This window comes from Bemisia tabaci, chromosome 5 (assembly GCF_918797505.1).
Source record: "Bemisia tabaci chromosome 5, PGI_BMITA_v3".
NCBI classification, from domain to species: domain Eukaryota; kingdom Metazoa; phylum Arthropoda; class Insecta; order Hemiptera; family Aleyrodidae; genus Bemisia; species Bemisia tabaci.
Window position 1 is genome coordinate 41659610 of NC_092797.1, and position 27722 is coordinate 41687331.

The 27722-nt window shown below is 39.9% G+C and overlaps 2 protein-coding genes across 2 annotated transcripts in view; one reads left to right on the forward strand and one right to left on the reverse strand.

Annotated features, from left to right (window-relative positions):
* On the reverse strand, positions 1-24638 carry LOC140224724 (uncharacterized). The gene is made up of 3 exons (XM_072301127.1): positions 24271-24638; positions 3387-3535; positions 1-555 (listed from the first exon to the last, which is right to left on the reverse strand). The coding sequence occupies exons 1-3, from the start codon at positions 24314-24316 to the stop codon at positions 400-402; spliced, it is 351 nt and encodes a 116-aa protein (XP_072157228.1). The 5' UTR covers positions 24317-24638; the 3' UTR covers positions 1-399.
* Positions 1-27722, forward strand: part of LOC109039133 (uncharacterized) — a 424526-nt gene that overhangs the window by 117290 nt on the left and 279514 nt on the right.

The following is a 27722-nucleotide window of genomic DNA, read 5'->3' on the forward strand; positions in this document are numbered from 1 at the left end:
TTAGAAGAAAAAAAATCTGCGACGATTACTGCCTCCTAATTTCTAATGTGTTATATGCGACAGTAAACCACAGATTTTGCAGCTGAAAGTGATTTTTTTTAGAGTTTACCTTTCGAGAGGATGACTTCACAATTTTGTTAAAATCGCGCTAGATCAGAAAAAGATCCATTTATTTGAAACTTGAACGTACCCTTTAGGTAAGTTTTCTCGTCAAAAATCAACAAGTTTATTAAAAATTGATTCAATTGCCATGCAGCAGGCGAGAGGATACTCTTTTTTTTAGTAGAATTTGCTGCTTCATAGAAGTATGAGAATATTTTGAAGCGTACGTGGTTAATTAATTATACGTAGGCGAGGCAAATATACGTATATGTTTGACCCAGGTTAAAATTACGCTTATCATCTCCGTTTATGATTAATTAAATGGCATCTTAAATACTTACTTTCATTGTATTTGGTGCTAAGCGCGACCAGGCTGGCCACCATCCTGGCACGATGCGTTGCATTTTTTACACCCAACTGCTTCAAGTCAGCCTCCGTGTAATCAAGAATACTCTGAAATGAAAAGAAAAATTATAATTTTATCAAAAAGATCCCAGATTATACAAAATCTTTACATGCATTTTGCAATTTAAATTCTGACTAAAGGTCTTCATTAAAAATTATCTTAGGCTACCCAGCTGAGCTAGTATTTCTTGCTTATCAATAAAATAAATAATCACGTAATATCACGTAAAAATAATTGGACAGAATATTAGTAACCGAAAAAAATAAAAAAATATAACTCGTGTACCTCTGATACTGCTTTCCTCTCTTATCCTGCATAAATACATGCGATGAAAAGAAAGACCGGGTATGAAATGGCAGAGCGACATTAAACCCATAAGAAGATAGTTTTCTAAAATAAATTGGAATTCGATAATTTAAAACAAATTCGTGTCTTTTTGCCAACAAAAGAGTTTAAAATGCGAGGAATGTAAAACTGACGAAAAAGTCAAAGAAAAATTAAATGAAGAGTAAAAACTCAAATCGTGGTACCTAAGCGTCATCAGGTGTTGCTAAGATTGAACGCTTTCCCCCCTGTTTAGCAGGGAACAAAGAGCCTGAGAAATTCCTGTCATAAAATTAAGTGCAAAACCTGGAGAAAAGTTCGTCATTGAAGTCGATTAAGCGAGGATATTTCGATTGCTTTACCGTGAAAAACACCATGAGCAATTCTAGATGGCGATAATCAAGTTTGGAATTTCAACTGCTCAAATACTAATGACTCTATTTCCATTACTTTTACAACATAAGTATGAGACATAAAAGTTTTCACGGAGACTTCCGATCCGATTTAAAATCATGAAAAGTTTCCCCTCTAAAAAGCGCAAAGACAAGCATGAGCTTTATTGATTCAAAGCCCCTTGCCGGATGAAAACTTTACGTATTTTTCCATCTCTCGCCCCTTTGCATACACTTTATTGATTCAATGTATTTTCTCACGCACTCTCCACTTTAGTAGGCAAGGGGAGTTAGAGCCTTATTTTTAGCTTTTAAATTCGTGCGATACTGTTTGAAAATTGTTGTACCATTTTTTTAAAGCCCTCATGCAGTGCGGCGGTTGGCATATGTATAACAAACATTAGCGCCTACAGGATTGCATGAATACTTCACGCATTGCGTCAAATACGGCGCGGTCAGTGTGAAACGCATAGCGCCTACAAGACTGTAGGAATACTTCAAGCATTGCGCCAAACACAGTGCGGTCAGCGCGGCACGGCGGCGGAAGTTAAAATTATGAAACCCCATTTATGTTTGTTCTCTCATAATTTTTTCGTGCATTTCTTATAAATGGAAGACCTTGACCACACAGAGATAGGTTTACGGAACTTAAGTTTCGCGCAAAGTGCCTGTGCCTTGAACTTTTGCTAGTAGTGTTGACAGGGCTTTCGCAAAAAATGTGTCCGACACGAGTTAACGCGTCTTATGCACGTCCACTTCATGATTTTTATTGATTTATCAAAACGAATGAGAGAAGGCGGCAAAATACAGGCGGCCCGTGGGCGGCAAGTATGTAAATCCGGCCCTGAGTATCAATGGGCTCGTATTAAGATGAAAAACAATGCTAATAAAATGAGAATTTTAGGGGAATTCGTTCTCTTCTTTGGCCGCACATTTTGATTGATTTTCATAATTCCAAGTTTGTTTTATATTTTTGTTCGATTCAGAGTGACAGATTTTTGGGGTATCTTCACCTCTTTCAGCTATCTTGTCCGCAATTAGCATTCTTTTTCATCTGATTGTATCTCTGTTATATATGAGTCTATCCTACATTTTATCCTACTATCCTAGTTTTCTTTGTTTTCGTCGGCTAATGATACTGTAGCAAGCTAGGGAAACATGTGCAAAATACGTCAAGGTAAAAATAAAAGAGGCTTGGCAACTTCAGAGATAGCACATAAATGTTTATGTGGCTGCTGAGAGCTCTGTTTGACTCGGGGACTCCTGACAGACGCTCGGAAATTGGTTTTAGGAGGGTTGCCGGAAAATTCGCTTAACAGCGCAAGACCAGACCCAACCCAACTCATAACAGCGCAAAGCAAACCCTTAAGGGATCATCGTCAGGGTAAGCGGGGAAACGCGCTGAGGTAAACGAATTTATTTCCTCTCCCTCATAATAAGTAGAGACGCACTAACTCTCTAGAGTATTTCTACAGTATCACCCTTTTGCGATAATTTTTACCTCGTCCAATCATAAACATGTGAGGAAGGTCTCAGACATATTCTGGTGCACTCTTTTATATTCCTATTACATATATATGAGAAAACGAAGAAAGGACGAAGTTACAGTAGAGGTAAAATAATAAAAAAAGGAGAGGAAGAAAAAGAAGAAGAAGAATAATAATAAGAAGAAATAGAAGGAGAAAAAATAAGAATATAAGAGCGAGAAGAGGACATACATGTAAGCAATCGAGGAAAAGGACGAAGTTACTGTAGAAGTAAAATAATCAAAAATAAGAAGAGGAAGAAGAAGAGGAAGAATAAGCATAAGAAATAAGAATACGAGCAAAAAAAGAAAGATAAGGAAGACTTAGAACGATAAATAGGTACTATTTTTTATTTTTTTATTTTTATTTTTTTATTATTTTTTTTTTTTTAATGCAAGTCATGATCCCACGATTCTTTTTTCATGAATGAAGCATTCTGATTGATGCCATTTTAGGGGTTTACATTATGAGCAGAGCACTAGTAAATTAGAGCTGTTTCCTGTTTCCAGACGGAAATTTTGGCATTTAAAACAATTTTTACCGTTCATAAATCTATGACCATTGACGGGAAAAACATTTTAGTTTATAAGGATTGCGGATTTTTTAATCCCTGACACAACTACAAGTACAGCTTACCTCAATTCCTTGATGCTTGTCAAACAACTTTTGATACTTTCCCAGTTCAAGGATGTTAAGCCACTGTGAGATCTCAAGATGAGGACTGGACGTCATTTTCCGCCGCGATAGCGAACTCAATGAAGGGAACCGGCAGCTCCATGCAATGCCTGTGAACATTAGAGGAAACAACATTAAGTTTCGCATCTAAAAATGCTGTACCTTTATAAGTTAACTCAATGGAAGTGTTTGCAAACACCATAACCAGGGCCAGATTTACCTAAGTACTTGCCGCCCATGGGCCGCCTGTATTTTTCCGCCCCCATCTCATTCGTTTTGAAACATCAATAAAAACCGTCAAGTGAACGTTCCGGAAGGAGAGAGATGCATAGGACGCGTTTACTCGTGTTGGATACGTTTTTTGCGGAAGCCCTGTCAACAATACTAGCAAAAATTCACGGAACTTGGCGCGAAAGTTAGGTAAGTTCCGTAAACCTGTCTCTGTGTGGACAATGCCTTCCATTAATAAGAAATGAACGAAAAAATTATGAATGGACAATCATAAATGTGGTTCAATAATTTTAACTTTCACCGCCGCGCCGTGCTGATCACACTTTGTTTGGCGCAATGCGTGAAGTATTCCTACACTCTTGTAGGCGCTACGCCTTTCACGTCGACCGCTGCTGAACGCACTGTGTTTGACGCAATGCGTGAAGTGTTCATGCAGTCTTGTAGGCGCTAATATGTGTTACATGCCGACCGCCGCGCCGAGGGCCTCTCCTTTTCATCTCAAGTCCTCGTCATCATTGCTCTCTGCGCCGCGCCGCTCCAGGCCAAATTTGCTGTTTGGTTTCTCTCTCACCTGGACAAATGAAAGGGTCATTTTTGTGTCCTGATACAAAAATGTCACTGACAAAATTCAGATTCCGCAATGTCAGACCAAAACGGTCAAGAATGTTAATAAATGAGCGTTCTGGCCAAATTGCGTGTTTGGTTTCTCTCATAATGTAACTCGACTAATTAAAGGTGCTGTCTGTCCCTTGTATCACCGCAAAACGACAAAATTAAAAATCTCGATACTCATAGGAAATGCAAGATTTTGTCGCCTTTTCCCGTTTGAAATTTTATGTTTATACCTACATTAAAAAAAAAAAAATTGCAAAATTTGCCGCAATGGACCGTGGCCCATGTGGCCACCCCCTTAATCCGGCCCTGACCATAACAAAAACAATTTTAAAGAGAACAACCCCTCCCTAGGGCGCTGCATGCCCCCATAGGCCGCTTCGCAACCAGCAAAATCGTCGAAATCACCCGTTGGCGATTAATGAGCAAATAATTTTAATTGCAGAACAAAACGATGTTTCAAAGAAAAATTTCCCGCCGAACACTATTCTTAATGATTTTCCCCTTACTCTGAATTTTGACTTTTTTAAAAATTACCAGAAATTGAGAATTTACCATCGAAAACATGGGCGGGTCTATTATTCCGCAAGTTAAAATCGCTAAAAACACTGGAGTCATTCACAAGATCGATCAGCAGTATAGCAGCGGAGAGGAATTTCTCAAAAGATCCTTCAAGAAGATGCGCAACTGCTGACGACAACCCTGCCGAGCTAAGGAAGATCGCCGTATGAACATTCGAGAGTTGCCAAATTTCTGCTTTGAAAATATTTATTTTTGAAGAAAATTATGAATACTTTTCCTTGAAATTGTCAGACTTTTTAGATCAAAGTACGAACGAAATCCTGTGAAAAATCGGAGGAGAAATATGCACAAATTTTCCTGAAAATTCGTGATTTGTCGAAAGAAATTTGGCAACACCCGATGGCTCATACGGCGTTCTCCCTTAGCACGCGGTAGAGCTGAAATATGAGGAGAGCGCCAGGACGTTATGAGAACGCGTAAACGATGGGAATGTTCGTGGAATGTAAAGTGTGTCAGTGCATCTATCTAATAAGTAAATACGATCATATGTATGGGATAGGAAAAATAAACACCGCTGAGATAGTGTTGGGAACACGAATGAATTCTGCCGTCTTGAAAGATTTATTTTTCCTCCGAAAACTACTGGTTTATTTTTTCAACTCATGAGTTGATGGAGTGGTCCGCCGCGTGGCTAACGAACACTAATTACAGGACACAACAAAACATTAATGAGGCGCTTTCTTGTGTACACATTGAATGCAAGTGAGAAGAGAATATAAAATTTAGAAAGCAAAAATTCAAATTTGAATATTGAATACAAGAGTTTCTCAAAACGGGAACCGTGGTACAGTGTACGCGGACTCTATAAAATCGAAAAAGAGAGAGGAAGGATTCCTAATTTTGAGCGAAAAAACTGCGGTTTGCCTCCCTCCTTTTGCTTTCTTTTACCCCATGCCTTTTTTTCTGGAACCCAGAAAATGAAGAGAAGAGGGGGGTGGCTCTTTTTGATTCCCACTGCGTTCGTCTATGACGTGGAGGGTAAGCGAATAGCATATAGTAAAGGGGACAAGGACAAAAGAAGTTTTGCGAATACCCAATGCTGTAATGCTAACCCTTTCGTCATAAATTGCAGTAAGAAGAAAGTTAAATCATGTAGGCGTTACTTAAAATAACGCTTTTTCTCGAAGTTTTTTCATGAAAAGTATCCTACGTTTCATTCATTTTTTTCCATTTAAATGTTTCGGAAGTTTTGCGAATACCCAATGCGGCAATGCCAACCCTTTCGTCATAAATTGCAGTAAGAAGAAAAATAAATCGTAGAGGCGTTATGTAAAATAATGCTTTCTCTCGAAGCTTTTTCATAAAAAGTAACCTACATTTCACGCATTTTTTTCCCCATTTAAATGTTTCAGAGGGATTTGAAGGTTTTTGCATGATGCCTCTGTTACTCATTTCTCGCGTTTCTTATTTGTAGGCAAGCACAACCCGAAATATTTACACTGTGCTTGGAGGAAAATTAAGTCGTCCTGAAAGGATAAATTAGCATTGATTGATCTATTTCTTTCACTTCGGATACTTAGTATATACATATACAGGACACAATAGACAAAGGAACTCGCGTTGCAAGAAAATGCGCCTGATAAAAAGTCAAGATAACAATGTAAAAAGCACAGGGCACTCACGGTAACTGAGGTTAAATACATCACACCCACTCACCACCTGCCTGCCTCGCCGACAGTTTTTTATTACCTTCGCCGCTGAAAGAAGTGTAAAATAGTTGTGACTTAAGATTAAGCCTGTTATCTTTCTGAAAGTAACATTTTATCTCAGAGAATCATCCATTATGCGTGGTGGATTTTTTCCCTTCTTTTTTTTATAGTGTACATCTCCTAATCGAGGAACCCTACCCAAGGTCTTACGCTAATGCGCTCTATATAAGTGCAGCCACTCGCCCCCTCAAATGTATTTATTTATTTTTGTCCATATTCCTCTTCTCTTTGCTCGTTTTGTCTCGCTCATCAGATGTAGTTTATCCGCGGACTAGGGCGGAAATAGAGGTCACCTACTTGCCACAGATCGTTATATTCAGGGATTTTTGATACATGTATGCTTCGTCAAAAAAAAAGGTCCAGCTGTGATGAGGACTTTCTTCCTCGAGAACAGCAATTAAATCGTGGTGCAAGAATATCATTTCCGATAAATCTATTTGGTGAACATGTATAATACAACTAAAAACCCAAGCAAGAGTTAGAAGAAGAATGATAAATATTTGTCACGTAGATTAGGGTGCCATCTTTTGACAAAATTAAATTTTTTTGTCGATTTTATGTTCTAAACAAGTTCATTCCGGCATTCCTTTTATTTTTCTTTGATCTCGAGAAAATGAGAAATGCTTGAAAGATGCTGCTGAGGTGACGTTATTCCGGAGAAGAGCCTCATTTGTATAAAACGTTCTAAGTAGTAAATTAAGTAAAGCAGTCAAAACTCATTGAGAACTGCACATTTCTTCAAAAGACAAGGGAATTGCTGTTTTTGGCAAAGACGTTGGACTGAAGTTCTTAGAAATAAGGGACAAAACTTTTCAATTCATTTAAATATGATTTCAAATGATATTCATAGTTCCTAGCCAATGTCTCCAGACTGTTGCAGAATAACCTGAGAATGTATAACATTTGTTAATTAAACTGTTTAGCCAAAGAAGATGTGAGCATAGTTCGTAAGGGTTTCTCCTGATTTTTGAAGAATTTTTACTTACGATAAACAGGTTCAAAGCGTATTTTAAGTTTCCATTTTTACAAGTATCGCCAAAGGCAAGATGACGTCCGAAAATATCCGTCTCACTATAGATATATGTCGCAGACAGTTAGTCAAACCAGGCATTCTTGTCGATGTTTTTAAGAGTCTGGACTCTAGATCCAATGTGTTTTTTTTTTTTTTTTTTTTTTTTTCCAGTGTAGGCATTTGACTATTTGCCCAGCATTTGACTATTTGCCCAGCATTTGATAAAATGCCTGATTTGACTATTTGCCTGCGACGTATGGATTGCATTTTGCAAAAAGGAACCACTAGCATTGCAATGATGCTAAGATTGTGCAACTTCATTCTTTGCAATAAAATTGCGGAAATCGTGAAAAACTATGAAATTTAGATGGTAATTTTTGTCTTAAATTTACAGTTTTTAGCGAGTAAAATAGAAACTATTAAGGGATAATCGGGTTTTTCCTCCAAGACAAAAGAAGTTGCACAATCTTAGCAACATTGCAATGCTAATGGTTCCTTTTTGCAAAATGCAATCCATATAGACCTCTTCCCGTGAACTGTCACACCTGACAACGCCGTCTAAATGGGAAGTGGCGAACTTGGAACGAATTGTTGGAAATGAGCCGAACAGGACCGAAGGCAACCTCGAGGGTAATATAATTTACCTCGGAGTAGGAAAGTCGCATTATCCTCCTTGTCTTCGCCTTAATCAGCTTTCGCCCTGTAACGTGCTTTACTCTTCACGGTTTGAGCGATAACGCTGTTAGTGCAACTTTGGCCACCATCTTTGTTTTCTTTACGTTTACGCGCGTATGCTCGCGGAAATCCCATTACCTTGAGCGAGGAGCAGCGTTATGATGTAGTGTGCGAATCGTGACTGCGTCCCTGCGCCACCTTCGGCGAGACGTTACCTCAAACGACTTTATCAAACTGCGGAAAGTTGGATCCTCCGTGTATGCGTCGCGTCGTAACCCTCTAATCTGAGTTCATGAACGTGGCCCATACTGCCGTGCTACGGAAAAACGCCGTATGAGCCTTCACGCGTTGCCAGATTCTCCTCAATGAAAACCGAATCGACTCGGGATTTTTTTAATGTTTTGCTTTAAATTTTTCGGACGATTTCATTCGCAATTTGATCTAAAATACCCGAAAATTTCAAGTTAAAATATGCAAGATTTTTCTTCAAAATACATGATTAATTTGGGGAAATTTGGCAAATCTCGAATGTCCATACGGCGTTTTTTCTCAGCACGCGCAGCAGCGATACACGCTATTGGTTGTTACACCACCGTAGAGATACTCTGTAGTAGGGCGGATAAGGGGAAACAGTTCCCAGAATCGTGCATTTCTGGAAGAAAGCATGAAACTTTCAGGATATCATCTTTACCTATAGAAGGTTCAATTTCGCAAGTGAGCCCAAAATTCTGAGGCCATGGGGGCCGGGGGGCAGGGGGCCCTGATTTCGCTATGTTTTGCCGAATTTTCGCGTTGATTCATCGTGAGAACGCCGTTAACAATGTAAAATGTGATCAAAACCTGTGTAAACGTCATTAATAGGTTCTCTCAAACAGTATCCTAAAATGCTAGCACTGTCCGATTCCGGAGCACCCCTCAAAATGCCTAAAATTCAAAATGGCGCCCATAATAAGGCCTCCGGAATATCGGTATTTTCACTTGTGTATATCGCCTGTCATGAGAGGTATCGTTTTCCATGTAATTTTGGTCGCAGATTTCATATTTGAAGTCAAAACAACCCCCCGGTCAAAATTGGTGCCTCCAATCCAAGATGGCGTCCAGATTTGAAAGGCAGGAGGGTGCATTTTTTAAACTTTTACGCGATAAGGCAAGTGATATGTCATTTCCTATGTAATTTTGGTCGTAGATTTCATTACTGAAGTCAAAACAGTCCTCCGGTCAAAATTGGTGCCTCGAATCCAAGATGGTGGCCAAATTTTAAAGGCAGGAGGGTGCATTTTTTCAAATTTTTACGTGATAAGGCAAGTGATATGTCATTTCCTATGTAATTTTGGTCGTACATTTCATTATTGAAGTCAAAAAAGCCCCAATGTCAAAATTGGTGCCCGAAGTCTAAGATGTCGGCCAAATTTGAAAGGCAGGAGTGTGAATTTTTATGAGAAAAATAATCACGTGAGATGACAAGAGAGGTAGGTATCAATTCATACGCATTTTTAGTCAGCAAAATGAATCTAAATGAAATGTAAAAAAAATCTTTTACACAAAAATGAAACGAGATAAACAAGATGATTGCCATCATGGCTGACAAGTGAAAAATGATGAGCCACTAATAGTGAGGTTTCTTGCTGGTTACTGCACAAAAACTCTGAACTCAATTTCAGATGCCCTAGACTCAGAGGATGAACAATTAATAAGTACCGAAAATAATTTGGAAAACTTTCAGTCGGTTTCAGTTGGTGGGTCTCTACTCCATCGAGTGCGATCGAAGCATAGGCATACTTACGAATCCATTGCACAAACCTATGATCCATCAAATTGATGAGCAGACACCAATGTTTCTTTGCGTTTTCAAAGTGATGTTAAACGCGCAAAATCCGAAATGATAGCTGTTCTTGCATGACTAAAAATGCGTATGAATTGATACCTACCTCTCTTGTCATCTCACGTGATTATTTTTCTCATAAAAATTCACACTCCTGCCTTTCAAATTTGGCCGACATCTTAGACTTCGGGCACCAATTTTGACATTGGGGCTTTTTTGACTTCAATAATGAAATGTACGACCAAAATTACATAGGAAATGACATATCACTTGCCTTATCACGTAAAAATTTGAAAAAATGCACCCTCCTGCCTTTAAAATTTGGCCACCATCTTGGATTCGAGGCACCAATTTTGACCGGAGGACTGTTTTGACTTCAGTAATGAAATCTACGACCAAAATTACATAGGAAATGACATATCACTTGCCTTATCGCGTAAAAGTTTAAAAAATGCACCCTCCTGCCTTTCAAATCTGGACGCCATCTTGGATTGGAGGCACCAATTTTGACCGGGGGGTTGTTTTGACTTCAAATATGAAATCTGCGACCAAAATTACATGGAAAACGATACCTCTCATGACAGGCGATATACACAAGTGAAAATACCGATATTCCGGAGGCCTTATTATGGGCGCCATTTTGAATTTTAGGCATTTTGAGGGGTGCTCCGGAATCGGACAGTGCTAGCATTTTAGGATACTGTTTGAGAGAACCTATTAATGACGTTTACACAGGTTTTGATCACATTTTACATTGTTAACGGCGTTCTCACGATGATCCAACGCGAAAATTCGGCAAAACATAGCGAAATCAGGGCCCCCTGCCCCCCCGGCCCCCATGGCCTCAGAATTTTGGGCTCACTTGCGAAATTGAACCTTCTATAGGTAAAGATGATATCCTGAAAGTTTCATGCTTTCTTCCAGAAATGCACGATTGTTATGCTTATCCGCCCTACTACTGTCACAACCAGAGACAATATCGATCGCCAAAGAGCAAAACTAGAGTACCTACTCAGGAAGAATACGGACAAGTTGAAATATCGAGTTCTTTGTGCCCAATAGGGCTGCAAACCTTGTAACACACAAAATGTGTGTCAATCTTCAGATTTCAATATCAAATCAAGATGGCCAAGAATGTTCATTAATGAGCGTTCTTTTCGCAAAAATGAGTAAATTTATGCAAAAACTACCTGAGCCAAGTATACGTGCTTTACAAATGAGAGGTCGTGACGATTGTAGTACTAAATCACAATGGATAATTTGAATTCTAAAGTTGGCTGCCCTTTTGGCCGTTTAAAGCTCCATGACCTACCTCAAAATTATTGATATATCCGTAGTCTCCCAATATAGGTACTCTAAGCGAAACCACGTATCTCCATTGCGGTGTTTCAAAATTTCTGCCCCTTTTTCTTTTTTTAGGAAAGAAAGAGGCCAATTTTATATCTTGAAATTTATAAAGGATATTCTGCTAGTAAAAGGCAAAAATCAAGGAATTTTTCAAGACATTATATGTAGATTAGTTTTCCTTAAGAAAAAATAAGGTAGGACAGGAAGTCTGAAACGTCTCAAATGGAGATATGTGGTTTCGCATTTGGCCATCGATAAATCCCTAGGAATCCGTAGGTACTGCCATCTTCCATTTATGTAAAAGGTACTTCCGGAAGTTGGCGCTCAAATTTTTGCTATGCACAAAAGCTGAAAAATCTTCGCTTCAGAGTATCGAGCGGAAATTCAATGTAATTCTTCGCGACATAATTATTGCATGAAAGAGACAGACGAGTGGGTGAAAGCATTGAATAATGACAGACTAGGGCAGACATCGCCTTTGGTGAGTTGATAATTAAAGCCCGCCTATTCACATCGGTTTTTAATTTTGGCTGCAATCAAGGGCCCATTCAGTAGTCGCGATCTCTCGTGCGAGTCAAGGAATTTTTGACCACCCACGAGAAGTGACACGCTAGGAAAAATCGCCGTATGAGAATTCATACATTTCCACATGTTATCAAATAATTTTATGTTTTAAAGTTTTAAATATTCCTCCTTGAGGTTTCCACACACTTTCACCTCAGATCGCATGCACTGCGATTGAAATTCGCTGGAAAATTGGAAGAAAAATATTTACGAGTTTCTAAACAAATTCGCCTTTCATCGCACAAAATTTGGTAACATATGAGGGCTTTTATGGTGTTCTTCCTTAGTTCGGAAAAGTATGCACACAGTGTCACGCTCTTCCTTTCCCGAGAGAGCGAATTTTTCCATTCGCGCGGGTGAACTTTTCATTTTATGGAATGGATGTCTGGGTCTTTATTCACACTCAAATTGGGTCTCTTAGCGTAGTTCTTTATTTTACACGTAGACTTTCTCATAAATGTATACAGAAGAATTTTCTTTAAGATGAGTTTTTGCGGCAATCTGGAGATTTGCATACAACCCCGGCCGGATTAAGTGTGGCGCTCAAGGAGCGGCTGTACTCGGTGCCATCTTTTCAATGGTGTACGAAGGAAGAAAGGAGAGGAGAGATAATTAAAGGGTGAATATTAGTATAGAATGTATTGAAGAGCATAAATAGAAATTATATGGAAACGTGGATATTCTGCTACGTGGTCTGATGAGACAAAAAAAAACGGCTAAGGGGCTCAAAATTGACCAACACGGAATTTTCATGGGGGAGGGAAGGCAGTCAAAGTATCTAAAATTGACGTATTTCTGCCAAACGGAACTATGTGCAATATGACGTGAGCCCTGTTATGCATAAATTATTATGGGTCTCAAGGATCATGTCTAAATGCAAATAGTTCCGTTTAGCAGAAATACGTCCGAATAAAGTTTGACGTCCTTGCTGGTGGCTCCTTATATTATTATTGATGGCTGCATATCGTGGGTCCTAGGTACAGAGCCAGGATCCCACCGACTAAGGCCGTAGCATATATTCAGACGTTTCCTTGAGGCCGATCGGCCACTGATTGTCGGACTAGTTTCTAATTATAATGAAATATTCTCAGTTGTAAGGTCAACACGACGGTGTAGTGTTATTGTGGGTCGAAATCAGAAGCTGGAACGGTCGAAAGGCGCAACCAGACGGAGCCACCTGCGGGCAAATCATGGGAGTCGAGTGCATTTCAGCCGCGTGGAAGGAGTTACGGGTGCGTCGGCGTGGAGATGACAATAATTGCCGGCTTAAACTTTCAATTTGGACGGATACCTAATTTTATGACGGCTGTTACGCGCGAGACGCGGGGCTGAAGGGGCGCGCTACGCTGCCCCGGGTTCTGTCAAGGTGATAAGTGGTCGAGGTGGGCAGCGGGTCAAACGCAGACGAAATTGCGGCTCTTAATGGCGCACAGTGGATCGAGTCAATGCGGGAGAGGTCGGACACAATTTGGAAATTTTAAACGCTTATAACTACGTTTACACAAAAATTTGAGGTTCTAAAAGTGGTTTTCTTGGTTTCCTCGTGAAATTTTCTGCTTCAGCACCCCTTGAAATTTACAATGTGATTTAATAAATATTAACATTTGCAGTTTTAGTATAAAAAAATTCATGTCCGACCTCTCTAATCGACTCGATCCATTGTGTGGCGGCCGTATCTGAAGCTGCTACTACACGCTCTTTGCTACGTTCCGCGATCATTGTTTTTTTTTTAACAAGTGCTGCAGAATTTTCGATTTCTTCTCCATCATTTTTTTTATATATTTATCTTGTTTTTTTTTTACAATTTATCCCGTTATATCAATATTTATGCTGATTTTTGTCGTTTTATCCCGATTTCTTGGAATTTGCATTTTCCGGGGTTTTTAATGATGTTTTCTGATTCGCTCATCAAATGACCAATGAAAAAGCAAATTGACACAGACGTACACACAAAAACTTTTTTATATTTTTCAATGTGGTAAAATTCTATTATTTTCTTCCTTTTTTCATTTAAATGAGCTCAACATGCCTGAGGAGGTGGTTGTGCAACACCCATTTTGGCAAGTATAGCATCCTGAGTGTTGAATATTATAACTTTGAGCCAAATATCGATGGATCAAGCATTGAAATATATCATTTTAATGGTACACCTAAACCTCAAGGTCACTCATTTCGAAGAGAAAAGTCAAAATCAAAATACCGTTGCCTTCAATCTCTTCACAATTGAAGATAAAGGACTTACGTGTTAGTGCTCTCACGTTCAGAATACTTTCTCTCGACCATGAATTTTTGACAGGAGTTGATAAATAGTTAAATTCAAAGCGATTCCCAATTTATTTTCTCTCAAATGCAACTCGGCGCGGTTCTGTCAAACTTAGCCCAATTCGATCTGCTATGGACGCGAGGACTTGTCAATGTCAGCGCCTTGATGCAACTATTAGTGCTCGATGGATGTCCGTATTGCATACACAAAAAGCTGAAGGCGTTTTGACATGCTGCACACAAAAAGCAGAAGTCTTTGCCTACGGACAATGGATACGCGTCGATGTCAACGCCTTGATGCAACTATTCGTGTTCGATGGATGTCCGTATTGCATATACAAAAAACTGAAGGCGTTTTGACTTGCAGCACACAAGCAGCTGCAGTCTTTGCCTACGGAGAATGGATACGCGTCGATGCCAACGCATTGATGCAACTATTCGTGCTCGATGGATGTCCGTATTGCATATACAAAAAAACTGAAGGCGTTTTGACTTACCACATATGCAAACTGCAGCAAAAATGGCTCATTGTGTGTGAGAGATGAGTCCTTTATCAGTAGTGTTACTTTCGACAGGAGAAAATTGACTACTAGGGAATTCAAAACTGCTCCCAACTCATTTTCTTTTATAAAGCGATTTGTTTTGTTTCTGTTAAAGTTCGCCCAATTTTGATACGCAACTTAACTCGAGCAAGCAAAAAGAAAATTAAAATTAATTAAAGTAGTATTCTGTTCGTTGGACGAAGATTGAGTCTATGTCATCAATCTAGCTCCCTCATTGAGCCTTGTCTATGGCGGTGCGGTTTTAAACTTAAACAGTTTCTAACACTTAAAAACCCCAATTTGACTTGCAACTTTCAGAAATATTTCACACAACCATATCCGAGACTCAGCAGTTCTTTCTCGGCAGTGAGCCGCAGGCATTAATGGAGTTCCCCCGACTAGTTGGCACGGGGAGTGAAGATGAATCAAGTATTGCATGACTCGGATCGTGTGTTTGAAAGATTTCACGCGCTCGTAAACTAGTCACTCGATTTCCAGTTCGACCTTTTGTTGTATGATGAAGATGAATCGCAGTACTACATACGATATGGCTCAGAGTGGATAGACTTTGCCAAGTCAATTCGAAACGATGGACCATAGAACTTTTCTTTTTATAACAGCAGCAGGTTAATTGGGATGCTTATGGTACGATTATACTAAGTATTTCATCATTAAACGTTGCAGACTCCCGTGCTAAAGAAAAACGTCATAAGAACATTCAAGAGTTGCCCAATTCCCCTTGATAAAATATGTATTTTTGACGACATTCATGCATATTTAACGTTGAAATCTTTAGAAATGTCAGATTAAATTGCGTACAAAATCGTCTGAACATTTTAGAAAAAAAGATTCAAAATTTTACCAGTAAATTCGGTTTTTAATGAAGGAAATCTGGCAGCGTCTAAAGGCTCATACTGCGTTTTTCCTTAGCACGGCAGCATGAGATGGCTAAATTCTATAACTTTTTCCATCAGAGTATCACTCTCCCTTCTATTATAGATTCGTCGTTTCTCGTAGGAACGTAAGTCCATTCCAAGGTTGCAAAGTTGATTCAGACATTTTAAACCTTTACAAGAATGTACTACTTGACTTTTTGTCGAAACAATTTTTGATTGTCGTATGTGATCGAAAGAAAAATCAGTCAATTTTCAGTTGGAGAGGATCAAGATTCTCCTTGTAAAAATGCAATTTGCGAGGGGAAAGTTACGTTCGATCGTTAGGAAAACGACGGGTGAATACCGCTCATTGTAATGATACATAGGGCTAGTTAACGCGCCTTCATCCAATCGCATATGCAATAAGGGCAGCTCCGGCAGACATCACGGCGGGATTTTGCATGCATGGGTGTTTTTGAACAGACGATTTAACTTAGCACCTGCGTGGCAGAAGTTTACCACAGAGCGATTCGCAAAACTTTGAACCCCCTGTTCTGTTATTTATGCTATTATTTCGATTAACCGACACTTAGGATGACGATCTCCTACTCTTCACGTCTTGGTGCATACATTCGATTGTCCGTCAGTAAAAACATTCCTCCATAGTTGGATTACATTTCGCAACATGGAACCAATATCTCTGGCTTTTCTATAAAAGCACTTATCTGCATAGCGAAACCAATAGCATATAAGTTGTTTCTAAAATGGGTCAACAATAGTGGTTCCTTATTGCAAAATGTAATCCAGATCACTCGACAACAATGTCACGAGAATGTCCGGTGTCCAGAGGCGCGTAGTGAAGGTTACCCCGGTGTAAAGAATTTTAAATCATATTGTGCCATTATTGCTATTCTGCTTGATAAAAATACAGTATCCAACGAAAAAATAGCAGTGGAATACGTCATTCACGTAAAATCTGGCAACCCCTCCACCCTCGCACCATGTGGGGCGCGGCGCTTTGCTTTACACACCTGGAGGGCCCGCAAAAATGGATAAGCCTCATAAATTAATATTTCATGCCGCGGAATCTATACAGTAGAATAAAAATTAGAGGAAAGAATTGCGGAAAGCAGAATAGTGTCGTTGATTTCAAATTATTTTGCAGCAGTGGCATGGCATGCTTTGCGACCTATCGATTGCTCTGCCATTTAAACCTATGGAAAAGGATCGATAAACAGGGTGTTCGCAGCGAACACCTTAATAATCGATTCTTCACCGCAGTTTCAAATAGGGGAATATCGATAAATCGATCATTCACTCCTCGCCACTGTTTTGCAAAGAGAGTGGTGGATGAAACTACCTGAAACTCAGCTTCCATTCGGCTAAAAACCGATATACATGAACGTATTTGACCATCACTGAACAGATAAGCTTTTCTTAAAGAAGCCCAATGTACATAGTTTGTTGTATCTCCAATTGAGACGTGGCAAGTATCCGCTAGTATTTCATTTATGTATTTATTTATCCATTTATTTATTTATTTTAATGCAACTATTTACAAGTTTCTAGTTGATCTTACATAAAACTAGCGCCACCAATAGTGCTTCTCGTTAAATATTCGCCAGGAAAATAAATTCATACAAAAATCCTCAACTTTTGCGGGAGTTCAAAAGTGGGGTTTTCATCCATTTGGTAACAGTGGGGTCGTTAATGGAACAGTGTCGCACAGTGAAGGGAGTCGATGAGAGCAGTCGAACACGGTTTGGAACCTTTAGAAGCTCTTACCCTCATGGATACAGAAGTTTCAAAGTGGTCCCATTAGTTCTCTCGTTAAAGGAGGAGTTGCGTTTTGGGCCTTTTCCGGCCCCACCTGGATTTTGCTAAATGTTTCATATTTTCAAAGTACTAGTTTTAGGTAGACTCTGTGCCAAATATTAGACCGAACGGAGCCCATGCAAGGGCGCAGCAGCGCCTCAAACCCAAAATCCTGGAATCGAAAAACAATTATTTTCGTCGACTTTTTCGACTGTTATCACTCTTCCAGCACATGATTCTTATGTATTTTTTTGCGTACTTTTCGTTTCTGGCCTTTTTAAAGGCCTCCGATAAATTTTAAGGGGCCTTATGGCCCATTGTTGCCATTTTTGGCCCATTTTTAGGGGTTTTTTCCATTTAACACATTCAAAACTCAACTTAATCCAAAAACTGTGTACATTTTTGAAAAGTACGTAAAAAAATGAATAAAAAATGTTCAGTAAAATTTTTTCCTATGTTGCCAAATTTCCGAGAAAATTGGTCCCAAAGTGTCGAAAACGGCAAAAAATCGATAAATCGCCGCGTCTAAGGTTCAAGAAAGTGGAGTACATTTTTCATACTGTACCAGATAACAGCTCTTATCCATCCATACAACATACTAAAATATCATAGTTGTACCTGGATTCCCACGATGTGAAAATTTCGGTTCCAGGAAGTGAATTATGACATTCATGTGGATCGTGGGACACTTTCTCCACGCATTTTCTGTTCTTCGGTATATTTGGCCTGTAGCAAGCATCTTGAGAACCAAGGATTATCTCGAGGTTACAGGAATAAAGAGGTGAACTGGAGTGAAGGATAAAGTAAAAGCACCTTGAGGGCCCGTTTTGTCACGTTCATCTGCACCATTACATGTTCCTTGAGATGCATTGCAATTTTCCATTTTCGATACGTTATTTGTAGTGAAAAAAAACTCGAAATTCACTTCCTGGAACCTCCGACGTGATGATTAATCCAATTTTTGGCATTTTTGACTCTTCAGGACGATTTTTCTCGAAAATTTGGCAACGTAGGGAAAAGGTACAAATCACATTTCTATGTATTTTTTTACGTTCTTTCCGAAATTGTACACGGTTTCTAGATTAAATTAAGTTTCACACACGTAAACTTGAAAAAAACCCCTAAAAATTGGTGAAAATTGGCAACAATGGACCGTTAGGCCTTTTAAAACTCACAGGAAGCCATTTTTATGGCCAGATATGAAAAGTACGTAGAAAAATACATATAGTACACACCCATAGAGGGTGACTAAGGTCGAAAAACATTCAAAAGAGCTGCCTTCAAGTATAAAAAGGCCGCTAAAATCGGCATCTCGGTCAATTTTCACATCGTGGGAATCCAGGTACAACTATGATATTTTAGTATGTTGTATGGATGGATAAGAGCTGTTATCTGGTACAGTATGAAAAATGTACTCCACTTTCTTGAACCTTAGACGCGGCGATTTATCGATTTTTTGCCGTTTTCGACACTTTGGGACCAATTTTCTCGGAAATTTGGCAACATAGGAAAAAATTTTACTGAACATTTTTTATTCATTTTTTTACGTACTTTTCAAAAATGTACACAGTTTTTGGATTAAGTTGAGTTTTGAATGTGTTAAATGGAAAAAAACCCCTAAAAATGGGCCAAAAATGGCAACAATGGGCCATAAGGCCCCTTAAAATTTATCGGAGGCCTTTAAAAAGGCCAGAAACGAAAAGTACGCAAAAAAATACATAAGAATCATGTGCTGGAAGAGTGATAACAGTCGAAAAAGTCGACGAAAATAATTGTTTTTCGATTCCAGGATTTTGGGTTTGAGGCGCTGCTGCGCCCTTGCATGGGCTCCGTTCGGTCTAATATTTGGCACAGAGTCTACCTAAAACTAGTACTTTGAAAATATGAAACATTTAGCAAAATCCAGGTGGGGCCGGAAAAGGCCCAAAACGCAACTCCTCCTTTCCTTCACGGAGCATAATCTTGAAATTCATAATTTTACGAAAGAAACAAACACTCGTAATTTCGTAGTTTTAGTTAAGAAATCCACTTCCCCGATTGTCCGTCCCACTGTGCGCCTTGGAGATGAGTAAAACAAATACCTCGGCCCGCCGCTCTTACATCCGTTTTGTTCATTCAGTTCCGTAAGTTGTCCTGAAAGAAATTGTGACGGATATTGAAGGTTATCTCACAGTTAGGCCGCGCTCCGCAGTTGGAAAGCGCGCCGGTGAATCACCTCGATCCTACCTCCATTGACGTCACAACACGTCGAGCTCCGCTAGACGAGGTTCATGGTCCTGCTATTTTTTACTCGCCGTGCAATCAAAGTCCCGATGGGCTCAGAACTTGCGGATCGGGCTGGAATAATTGAAAGCGTCAAAGCCCCGTAGTGTATGTACACTGCAATGGAGAATTTGCACGCAAATTTTATATTGATTCATCTAAAAGTGCTTAAAGAGCTGATTTCACAGTATTTTTTATCATTTTTTTTCTGATATGGGAAATAGTATGAAAATACCCTGGTAAAAATTGGCGATAGGAGCTGCGTTTCAAAATACCATAGGAGCTCTTATAGCCGACTGAAGAGGGCGATAGAAAATCACATAGCTGGCTGTAGAAAGTGGAAAAAATCATACGGCTGGTCTACATGAAGCGATAAAAAATTATACAGCCGGACTATAGTTCCTATCGCCGAGCTTTACACTTTATCGTCTGGCTGTTGCTTTTTCGCCATCGGCTGTAAAAGGCTATGAGAAATTGTGCAGAAATTCGTGTGCTTTGTAAATCCTTAAGTTTGTACGGAATCACCTTACGATTTACAAAACGCACATTATATTTTCCTTTACTACATATTTTTTTTTCATCAATTAAAATGAGAATAATCCATACAGAGTGTGCAAACATTTCAAAGTCATGGGTTGAAAAACGCTGACTCCACGAGATTAAATAATTATTAGAGCCTAACACAAAGCGGAGCGGCGGAACACTGGCGCCTACAAACCTAACAGGGATACTTCACGCATTGCGCAATGCGTGAAGTATCCCTGTTAGGTTTGAAGGGGCCAATGCGCATTTCGCGCTGGCTGCCCGCCGCGCGGCGCCGCAGCGTACCACGGCGCTTGAAGCAACTATTTCACACCAGAGGTATTGCACAGTATCATACGAAATTGCAGGCGTTTCAACATGTTAGACATGGCAGGCATCCTTCAAAAGTACGGAGCTTTCCTCGCAAAATAAATCAAGATAGTACTGCCCAAAAAGAGAGCGGTAGTCCAAAAACTCACTAAGTCCTAGCATCCGTAATTAGTAACGTTTAGCATACACTTTATCGCCAGGCTGTTGTTTAGTCGCCAACGGCTATAAAAGGCTACAAGAAATTGTGTTGCCGGCTATAGAAGCTATTGGAAATCTTACAGCCGGCTGTTGGTCTATGGTATTTTGGAACACAGATTCTACTGCCAATTAATTTTACCAGGGTAGATTTAAAAGTGAGAAAATGCACAGCCTGGTGACGTCATCTGGCGGCATTTCCCATTAAGCACATGTATTTTAGCATTTTGTCATATTTTCTCCAATAAGTGTTCAATTCATGAACGAAGGTTATCCTCGTGTTCAGTTCACTCGGTAGTTTCCACTTAAACACGAAATTCATCAAATTTCAGACACCTGCAAATTCTCTATTATATATCGACACCTAAATCCAAAAATAATGTATCTCCGATTGCGACATTCCTATCTGGACCGTGTTAAGCAGGAAGGAATCAAGCCACACCAGCCATTGCCAGGTTTAATTAGGCACTTTAATTTTTTACATGAAAACGGTCGTCACGGTGAATTTTTGTATATATTTCAGTGAACCTTTCGCATAGTACGAAGCAAACTTCGCCCTAGTACTTTTCGGGTTCCGAGCCACTTTTTCGCTTTTTTCAGTGTGCGCATCGTGTTCTACGCAGCATTTACCTTCAGTAAATGTATTCGCAAGTCAAAATTCGTTCATGGTTTAGTGACCCATTGGTTCCCAACGACGGTTAACCCTGCTTCAAATTTCAAAATAAAGGGGTTATATTTTTTGCAAACATATTTTATAAGGACCTTGGGCTCCTCCATTCAATTTCACCAAATGCCCCCGCGGCCTCTCTCTGAGTCTGAATACGGCACCGTCTTTTTGACATGCTAGCTTTGACAGAGCTTGCTAAGCAGGACGCGCCGCATGTGGGTAAGCTGTCTGAACATCGATGAATACTGATGATTGTCTCGAATGAGTTTCGATGTCCTCCTCGAAACTCATAAACTCATGGGTGGATGAGCGGAAGTGGAGTGTAAACCTCAATACGGCCTCTTTACTTTCGACTGAGGCTGGTGAGCACTGGCTGACGTCATTGAAATAGTTAACCTTCACACGATCTGGGAACTCCGGCCCTCCTGGCTTTTCATACTCCATTGATTTCTGATTGAAATTGCATATCAAGTGGACGCAATTGAACTTGGTGACGTAGCATCCTAGTAAATCTCAGGATCATTGACATGTTTCAGGCGGCCTCAATTGGGATTTATTTGTCTATGGTGGGTAAATTAGTGCTGGACCCGCTGTGTCTATGAGCCGTGATGAGGCTCCTATAACTTAAGGAAGAGGCCTTTCCATGAAAATCTATCTCTCAAGAATAAAAAAACATTTTTATGAAACACAGATTTTTTAGGAGCCAAAAAGAGAGGTAGATTCTTCACCACAGGGATGCCAATTAGGGACGACAGGGCGAAATATCGGGGATTTTTTTTTTTTAAATTTTGCACCATCCTGAGGCTTTTCCCTCATCACGAAAGCTTCCGCATTGCGCCCCCACCCCTCCCCACAAGAATCACCTTATTATTGGGCGGTCCTGTATCATCACCCTCTCGAAATAAACTCCAATTCTGACTCCTCTCTCTTTCGAAAATTAATTAAATATTTTCTGAGAAACACTTCATTCACGAGATTATATTAGCCAAGCATGCAATTAATTCGTCTATATTAAGAATTTAGTCGCAGTCCATCCTTGATGATGGAGCTCTATAAAATAACGTGAAATTATTAAATGATTGTTTCGCAAAAATCCAAAATCTTATAGACAAAATTTGACGTATTTATGCTAAAAGGAACTATGTGCATAGGGTTTGCGCGCAACACAGCTCCTTATAGAATAAAAACGTCTAATTATAAAGTCTGCACATCACGAGAAGTTGAAACTTTTTCCTTCGCATCGCGTTATTCATACAGTTGGACTCTACGTAAAAGAATCCTCTCCCACTTTCAAGCCCGCAATATTTTACTTTACTGTATCTACAATTCAGTCGCGGACTATTTTATTCTGTCCAATTTAATTAAGCCTGGAAGTAAGTTCGTCTTGCGGTCTTGATGCAATTTCATATCTCCACGTTGCGGTATCTGCCAAAAGCAAACAGCAACGCCGTGACTGCTAATTAGAATAATTTTCTCTCCTTTTTAAAATGAAAAAATGCGGATGGATTTTTTTAAAATCCCGCTAAAAATGACGCGGAAAATGCGAAAGATGGGAAATGATTGACCACGATGAGTTCGAGGGCGGAAATGTTTACATTACACTCGCGCGCAGCTTGAAGACATTGTTGCCACATCGAGCAGACAACTGTTAAAGATGAACATAATAAATCGGGATTTCGGTATAATATTGGCAACAGTGCCTTCAAGTCTGACGGGGACTCGTTGACATTACCATCCGCACCGATTAGTTTCTGTCTGGGCTCGGAGACATCTGCACGCTTTGGCTGTCGCATGTGCCGTGTGCGCCCCCTAAAGCCTCCCCCTCCCCCCGATGCAATGACAACAGCTCATTGCAGTCGATATGGGGAGGCCAGCTTGGGGCCAACTTTCGGGATATCTGAGCGAGCTTTGATGGAAAAGGGAGCGGTTTTCTGTTCGACAGGGCGGCTATGGATATAGGTGACACAAGGGTGTGTGTGTGTGTGTGGAGGGTAACGGCTGATGGGATGAGGCTGGCAAAATGTGGAAATGTTCCCATCTCAGTTTTTATTATTATTGAAGAGGGCTGATCCGTCGGTTTGCGGTGTGTGCAAACTTCTCAGCTTCTGGGCAAGCACGTATCTACCGTGCTATAGGGTAGAACGCATACCATTCGAAGGCTGCTTATTTTTGGCGCGTATACGTAGTATGCCGCCTTGGCGATCACATGTCAGAATGGACCACTAGACAAGGTGCGAATTTAAGCATTCTGATACATGTTTCTTAACCAGAATTTCACGTAGAACACGATTCGCGCAACGAAAATTACTGAAACCAACTCCTAACGGAGTTATTAACACTTTTATTTCACATTGGTTACGAGGAATTTGAACTGCCCGCTCACAAGAAACTCAAAGCTCTACGTGAGTCAAATCGCGCACTACAAGGGTTTCAGCAAGCTTCTCAATCGAGCAATGTTCATTTCCCACATGTGTTTTTCAAACTATAAGTAATTTGCTATAGCTGAGCCAAAGCGTCAAGATTGAGGCTGCCAGATTTTTTTTATCGCAGAGACTTTCATGATAACGTTTAGTGCACGATGTGAATCACGTAGAGCATTGAGTTTTCATGAGCGGGTGGTTTCAATTCACGCACCAAGAATCATTAAATATCTTAGAAAGGAGTTGATTTCGGTAATTTTCGTTGTGCGCATCGCGTTTCACGTGGAATTTTGGTAAAGAAACATGTATCAGAATGCTGAAATTCGTACCTTGTCTAGTGGTCTATTAAAATCTCAAATAAAGTGCAATACGGGAGGTGTAAAAAAGATTAAAATACTCACTTTGGCTCCGGTTCTTCTTCTTCAATTTACTGCCGCTCGTCCCCATTTTCAAATGATAACTCGCAGACTCAAACGAGAAGTATCATCCGAAGGGTAACTCTATAAGTCTAAGCTGTGAATTAGTAGCGCAGGCGCTGCTGCGTATAGTAATCCGAGGAACATTGAGGTTATGCAGATTAACTTAAACACACACCACCGGTAAAATTCAATAATCGGGACAATTTTTGGCACTGATTTCTTCGGCGACCACTCATCACTCAGCTGCTGAAAAACACATTCACCGTTGAGATTGATCGCAAGATTTTGGATACCCAACTAGAAGTTTGTTGACTGTAATGAAATTTGTGATAAATCTGAAAGATTGCACCTACTGAATGAACCATAGGAATAATTACAGGGGGGGGGGGATGTTCTTCTACACTGAAAAAAAACTCCGGCCGTGGGAGCCGCAATTACGGGCTATATATGTAGACATACCGTCCGTTCTGGGCTCAAAGGCCGAAAATTCTGGCTGCTGGAGCCGTAGCTTCGGCCTCTGAACCCAGAGCAATCGGAGCTCCGGAATTTTCGGCCTTTGAGCCCGAAACGGACGATATGTCTAAGTAGCCCGTAATTGCGGCTCCCACGGCCGGAGTTTTTTTTTCAGTGTAGATATTTCAAATCAACTCTGTTGGTTTTTTTAGTGTTTTAGACTCACACTTAGCTTATTTAAATAAGAACCGATAATGTTAAATTGAAATACCTAGTGAATCTTCCGATATAATTTCAGCGCTATCTCATATCTGTTACAGGAGAGGCTATGTTAAACTCTTTTATTTACCGCAAAATTGAATCTTTGTTCAAGTAACATTGATGCCATAATTGAGACAACTACCAATCGCATTTAGCTATGTCAGATCTTTATTGATATTACGTTTTTAATCCGAGTAAATTATGGTTTGACCCTCCCTCCTCTCCGAGACAGTAACTTTACACATTTAAAAGAGGAAAGGAGGAAGGAAAAAAATCTCGAAATATTAAAAAACGAAGTCGAGTATGGAAAAATTATCACTAAAGCCCACTTGGAAATATGTATGTAGAGGGTTTAGATTTCACTGATCAAAAGGTCCCGTATACGCGAGTTATGTCTGAGAATACAACGCTTGCGACGCGTCCAATCAGTCGAATGAAGACCGGCTGCACATTGTGATGCCGTTTCGCCTTCAACCTCGAGAGTAGGCAAAAACACCTCCTACGCGTTCTTATAGTTGTATCCTGAGTATTGACTTAGTATGTGCGTCTTAATATTACGAGAATCGAGAGAGTGGAATGTATGCATAACTCACTTTCGTATTATTACTATGATAGTTACATCCCAATACTCCCCCTTGAAGTATATACAATTTTATTCACGTTAATTTCCATTTTTAGGAGGGAGGCAAGGTAGGTCGGCTAAAGTTATCATGGTGATTTTATTAAATAGATGTACGTGCACCAGGACGTAATGTTTGCAATACGAATCTACTAGTTCCGACTCATTCCTTAAAACACCAACTTACATAGGAAAACTAATGGCACGAACTGAGCTAAACTGAGCTAGAAATAGTATGTTCCTAATTGCAAAAAATAGTCCAATCGTGCTTGCTCAACCTCACGGTAATGAATATGCGAGCAAGAGTGCAAATGGACAACATTTTGCAATAGGGTATCACTATATCGGGCTCATTTTCGGAACAACGTACGTGCAAATAGAATCAATATGCAGATATGTGCTTTTAAGGATGAGCTAGAGATAGTAGTTCCCTTATTGCAGAACGCAGTCCAAAAAAGGATGATCCATTGCTCCATTCATTCGGTAAAAACTGCGATTATTTTTTAGGAATACATGCAAGGTTAGGGCACACGGCTCGAGGATTTTTATCTACGCTACCGTGCTAAGGAAGAACGCCGTATGAACATTCGAGAGTTGCCAAATTTCCCGCGAAAATATATGTATTTTTGACGACATTTGTGCACATTTTTCCTTGAAATTTTCAGATATTTTAAATTAAATTGTGTACAAAATTGTGTCTAATAATCTGAGAAAATAATATTCACGATTTTCCCAGGAATTTCGGTTTTTATCGGAGGAAACTTGGCAACGTCTGAAGGCTCATACGGCGTTCTTCCTTAGCACGGCAGTACGGGCAGCAGCGCTAACGTTTAACGCATGTAACGTCATGCGTGTTGGATGTAAAGAGAATCGCGAAGAAGAAAATCACGGTAATGAATGTAACGAAAGACGATAAAAAATGCATAAACTACGATAAGTGACAGCGAGCAAGGATACTGGTCGTGGCAGCCGCTCACCGATGACATCAGGGCACCTTGTCCCTCATGCTGTTGCGAGCTTCGAGCTTACAACTAGCTGAAATGATGAATGAGGAGTGAGGTGAGGTGAGCGGTGAGCGGCAGGAGGTGTGGTTTACGGCGCGGCGCGTGAACGGCTTCGCGTCTCGACGTGATGTGACGTCGGCATCGTGCCTCTAGAAGTTCTTGCTCCGAGGAATTTCTCACCTTCCCACCCGCAACAACAACAGTACAAGAAACAAACAATGAACCAGTACGATTGCCCACCAAAGGGACACAATAGCACGTCATCAAGCTATTTTGTCACCATGACGAATAGTTCAAATAGTCCTATGAGTGTCATTTCCACGGAGAAAGTTAGGAAGGTGGTGATAGCTTTTTCAATTGTACTTGTACACTGAGGGCATTCGTTCTCGAAATAGATATTCTTTCTTCAGGGAGACCCACAGTTTACATTCCAAGAGGAGGGCATTTGAGGAAAATTCTAATATGATCTTGAGAGTAGTAATTTTGTACGTTTCGTAATTTAGTAGTGGTCAAACACCAGTACTGTTTACCAGTGATGTGTATCACATGGAATCGCGCTTAAATGAAATCCCGTGTCGGAGAATAACGGTTTCCCTTTATTTTTGATCAATTTTTTCAAGCTCATTAAAATGGAAAAAACATCCGGCAGCTTAAACTATTTTCTGTGTATTTCATTCCTGTAGGTTACAGAGTGGAGTATAATTGGTAATTATATCATACAGTACTGCCTCGCTAAGGAAAATGCCAGATGATCCTGCACTCATTACTAAATTTCCTTAGACAAAATCACGAATTTTTAGGAAAATGCATTAATATTCCTCCGAATTTTGTTGCCAATTTTATCCAAAATATCCAACAATTTTAAGGAAAAATACGAATAACATTCTTCAAAAATAAATATTTTCTTAGAAGAAATTTGACAATTTTCGAATGCTAATCGGAGTTTTTACTCAGCACGGCAGAACGAGTATGAGCTGGATTACGTTTTGTGACATGGATCTATTGATATTGCAATGTTGTTAAGATTTTGGGATTTCTACATTTACAATAAATTGATTAAAAATGTTTTTGGTCACCCTTCATGGGAGCCCACTGCG

What these genes read in the sequence shown, in the direction of transcription:
- LOC140224724 (XM_072301127.1), bottom strand. Translation starts at nt 24,316, where the DNA reads ATGGGGACGAGCGGCAGTAAATTGAAGAAGAAGAACCGGAGCCAAA. An exon ending in GAAGAAGAACCGGAGCCAAA is followed by an intron (nt 3,536 to 24,270) that starts GTGAGTATTTTA and finishes TAATGTTCACAG; the next exon opens with GCATTGCATGGAGCTGCCGG. An exon ending in ACAAGCATCAAGGAATTGAG is followed by an intron (nt 556 to 3,386) that starts GTAAGCTGTACT and finishes TTTTCATTTCAG; the next exon opens with AGTATTCTTGATTACACGGA.